At 38.7% G+C, this 4936-nt stretch overlaps 1 protein-coding gene across 1 annotated transcript; it reads left to right on the plus strand.

The window, feature by feature from the left end:
- Positions 1 to 293: 293 nt before the first annotated feature.
- On the plus strand, positions 294 to 1235 carry LOC139154282 (olfactory receptor 6X1-like). The gene has a single exon (XM_070728709.1). The coding sequence runs from the start codon at positions 294 to 296 to the stop codon at positions 1233 to 1235; it is 942 nt and encodes a 313-aa protein (XP_070584810.1).
- Positions 1236 to 4936: the final 3701 nt, after the last annotated feature.

Here is a 4936-nt window from a genome sequence, read left to right on the forward strand (position 1 = left end):
ATCATCTTTGTTGCTCTTCTCTGCACTCTTTCTAGAGTCTCATCGTGATGACCAAAACTGAATGCAGCATTCCAAGTGTGGCCTTACCAAGACATTATAAAGTGGTTTCGTGTGAACTTGATTTTATCTTTCTGTTAATGCAGCCTAGAACTGTGTTAGCATTTTTGGTACTGCTGACTCATATTTAAATGCTTGTCAACTAAGATTCCAATATCCCTTTCACAGTTACTGATATTGAGCAGGACACCCAATATGGAGATTCCACACTTTCTCTTTTGTAATAAACGGGAGAGATGAATGTGACCAATTGCACAAGACCAACTCAATTCATTCTTGTAGGATTGCCAAGTGTTTTGGGACTGGAAAGTGTCATGTATGCCAGCATCTTTCTGCTCTACATCCTGAGCCTGATGGGCAATGGGCTCATCATTACGATAGTAATCACAGACTGCCATCTCCAGAAACCCATGTACTTTTTCCTTAGCAACCTTTCTGTCAAAGACATTGGATACACCACGGTCTTTATACCCAAGCTGTTGTTCAATTATCTCTCTGTGAACCATTCCATCTGTTTTTATTGCTGTGTGATACAATTGTGCTTCTACTTCCTTTTCGGAGTCACTGAATTTTTCATCATCACTTTGATCTCCTTGGATAGATACATAGCCATTTGCCATCCTTTGAGACACTCCACTATCATGAGTCCTAGGGTCTGCCTTAAGCTGGCTATATCCGCCTGGTTTGGTGGATTTTTCTCCATAATTTTCCAGGTAGTGATGATTGCAAACTTGCCCTACTGCTCTTCCAACATTGTCGATCATTTCTATTGCGATGTTGGACCCGTGCTGAAGATTGCAGGAGGAGATACACGTCTCATTGAAGCTCTGGGCTTCCTAGTTGCTGTGGTTGTGATTGTGTCTTCCCTGGTTTTCACCCTCATTTCTTACCTCTTCATCCTATACACCATTGTTCGAATGCCTTCAACCTCCAGACAGCAGAGGACCTTTTCAACATGTGCATCACATTTGATTGTCGTCAGCCTTTTGTATGGGTCAGTCTTTTTCGTCTACTTAAGGCCAACGGTCAAAAATTCTTCCTTTAGCATGATGAAGTCTGTTGCCATACTGTATACGTTCATCACCCCAGTGCTCAATCCCTTCATCTACAGCATTAGGAACAATGAGGTGAAAGATTCTGTATCAAAAATGGTACAAAGAATGGTTCAAGGTCTCTGAAATCTCTAATGATTGCCAACTCTAACCTTCATTTAAAAGATTTGGGAGAGTTCTCATTAGCAATAGATTTCTTGTACATGAAATGTGAACATTCTATGTCTTTTATTTATTTCTTTTTAATTTTATTTTATTTCATACAAATAATCCATCTTTCATTAAAAATCCATCTTTCTGGGTACACATGTTTTGTGCAATAACAATAGAATGGAATGGAATGGAAATATAGAATAGAATAGAATAGAATTTTATTGGCCAAATGTTATTGGATACACAAGGAAATTGTCTTGGTGCATATGCTCTTAGTGTACATAAAAGAAAAGATAAGCTCATCAAGAATCATAATGTACAACACTTAATGATAGTCCAGGTACAAATAAGCAATTTGAGTTTACAACCACATTCATCATTTAATCTATTCCTATCTTAATACCAATACCTTAAATATCTAATACTATGATTACTATGTAACCCAGCTGCTGTGCCCTAGAGATAGAGCTCTTGCCTCACAATCAGGAGGTTGTGAGTTCAATCCTAGGTAGAGTGCAGTTGTAAGATCTCCCGCTTGGGCAGGGGGTTGGACTAGATGACCTCTAAGGTGTCCCTTCCAACCCTGTTAATCTGTAAAATCCTTTTCTTTATTTAATTCTACCAATCATATTAACTCTATAAATACATTTTTTATATTTTACCTATATATTTTTATTTCTAACTTCTATATTTATTCTCTAACCATCAATAAAATGACTCCCATATAATATAATATTCAGTTTGTTCTTTCTCTTTAATTGCCAGCATTAACTTATTCATTTCTGTACATTCTAATATTTTCCTAATCACATTCTCCTCTGCAGGGATCTCTTTGATTTTCCAGTATTGTGCAAATACAATTCTAGATGTAGTTATTACATGGATAATCAAATATATATTTTCTTTACTATTACTCTCCAGTAAAATCCCCAACAGGAATATTTCAGTTTATGTTGTTGTATCATCTTTTCCAACCATGTATTATTTTTGCCCAATGTTTCTTAGCTTCTATGCGTGTCCATCACATATGATAATATGAGCCCAGTAGTATGTGATGACATTTCCAACATTTAGCTGATTTCTCTTTAAACATCTTTGTCAGTCTTGCCAATGTATTTTGAAGAACTCTCATATGTGTGGGTTCCTACAAGTTGGGGAGTGTCAAAGATGTCCATGAGGATTGTTGCATTAGTTCACATTGTCTACTTTAACAATGAAGGAAGTATGAGTAACGTTCAAGTGGAAGGCAGCATTTTTTTGTTTTTGTTTTTATTTATTTATTATTTATTTTTGAGTTTGATGACAGCTTGGTTAAGAAGCATCTGCAAATGCTCTATAGCAGTGGTGGCAAACCTATGGCACGGAAGGCAAGGAGGATGGGGGCAGGGCGAATCTCTGGGGGGAGTTGATTCTAGAGGGCCGGGCTCCCACAGAGAAGGCTCTTCCCCTAGGTCCCACCAGCCAACATTGTTTGGTCAATGGGACCCTAAAAGGCCAACTCTGTGGGACCTCACCGGTCGCTGGGATTCATGCGGCAGAAAGAAAGGACTTTCATGAACCTCCTTTCAGTGGTTCATATTATTTATAGTATGTAGATAATAAAGCTGAAAAAAGGTAAACATATGAGACCGTTTTCTGCCTCATACACCCCAGTGACCAGTCAGGTCCCATGTTGTCTGGCAGGACCTAGGGGAAGAGCCTTCTCTGTGGCAGCCCCGGCCCTCTGGAATGAGCTCCCCTCGGAGATCCATACTGCCCCCACTCTCCCTGCTTTCTGTAAACTTTTAAAGACCCACCTCTGCTGGCAGGCTTGGGGCCATTGAAATTTTAACACCTTGCCCTACCCAAGGAATGAATGTGTGATGGATGATGTATAAATCTATTGTTAACTTTTAATAATGGAGATTTTAATCTGTAAATTTTATTTAGATTTCTACATGTTGTGAGCCGCCCTGAGTCTCAGGAGAAGGGCAGCATAGAACTCAATCAATCAATCAATCAATCTATCTATCTATCAATCAAACAAACAAACAAATGAATATTTTTTTACAGATTTATAGATACCTTGAGGCTGAGGGTGACAAGGAATGGCTGGGAGGGGTGGGGCCAGGCATGGCACCCCTTGACATGAGTGACATTGTATTGGCCACACCCACCCAGTCACATGACCGTGAAGCCATTCTCACCTGGTCACATGACTGTCAAGGCACCCCTAGCCAGTCACATGATCATCAAACCAGTCCCACAAAATTAAGCCATGCCCACAAAATTAAGCCGTGGGAATGGAGTGGTAGTAAATATATATATATATATTGGATATAACAATCATTGATGTTGCACCTTATGATTCTTGATGAATGTATTTTGTCTTTTTAGGAAGGCTGACAGCATATGTACCAAAGACAAATGCCTTGTGTATCCAATCATACTTTGCCATTAACGTTCACATCGTTCCTATCACCCATCTCCTCCCATTTATGACTGTATGAGTGTAATTTATTGCTTGTATCCTTATGATTTATATTAATATTGTTTCCTGATTGCTTATTTGTACCCTAGGACAATCAATAAGTGTTATACCTCATGATTCTTGACTTTTTATGTACTTTTTATCTTGTCTTTTTATGTACACTGAGAGCATATGCACCAATGACAAATTCCTTGTGTGTCTAATCACACTTGTCCAATAAAGAATTCTGTTCTGTTCTGTTCTACTCTACTCTACTCTATTAAGAGATATCTAATCTAGAAGCAAGGAGAAATTTTCTGACATTGAGATCAATTCATCAATGGATTAGATTGTCATTGGGAGTTATGGGTGGGAACACAGTGGTGTAGTGAAAATGGAGCTCAATCCCAGAGCATCCAATTTGCACTGAAAGATGTTTAAAGAAAGTGTAGGGCATCCTGCAAAAGCCACACCCACAGTGTGGTAGTAAAAACTTTGGTAGCCCTTCACTGGTTATGGGCGCCCCATCATTGGACAACTATTTTCTTGGGATGGTATAAGTCTCCTGCCTTTAGCTGGAGGGGTTGGACTTGATAACTTCTGATGGCCCTTCTAGCCCTATTCTCCTAGGACCTTAAAGTGTAGATCTTTCCATAGGAGAAATGGGCCAGCAGTAAAAATAAAATAAAATAAAAATAAAATAAAAAATAAGAATTCAAGCTGAGAGCATATGCACCAAGACATATCCAATCACACTTGGCCAATAAAACTCTATTCTATTCTATTCTGTCTTTGGATCCAATGAAAAAGTCAGGTCTATGTAACTTTCCTAAAGGACAATAGCTTAGGAACATATGAACTTTGGGGGCAATGCTATCCCAAAAGGAAGAGGTAGCCATAAACAAGGGACATCTCCAAGATCCTGCAATACGTCATTGATATAACCAACTAGTAGAAAAAATGAGCCTGGAAGGGAATGCACCACATTTTTTTCTCAGCCTACAATAAAGGTAGGAATGCAAAACTTTAGATATACATTATTTGAATTGTCAGGAGTATGTGTGCAAATTTTGTGTTTCTTCAGACAGATAGCATAGCTGCAGCAGTGTTGTGAAATGGCATCTGTAAGTGATGTACGTTACAAGCAGCATGTCGTCATTGAATTTCTCACTGCTGTTGGGAACATTCACAAACTGTTGGGAACATTCACAAACATTTGTGTATA

Source organism: Erythrolamprus reginae, chromosome Z, assembly GCF_031021105.1.
Source record: "Erythrolamprus reginae isolate rEryReg1 chromosome Z, rEryReg1.hap1, whole genome shotgun sequence".
In the NCBI taxonomy this organism is placed as follows: Eukaryota; Metazoa; Chordata; class Lepidosauria; order Squamata; family Dipsadidae; genus Erythrolamprus; species Erythrolamprus reginae.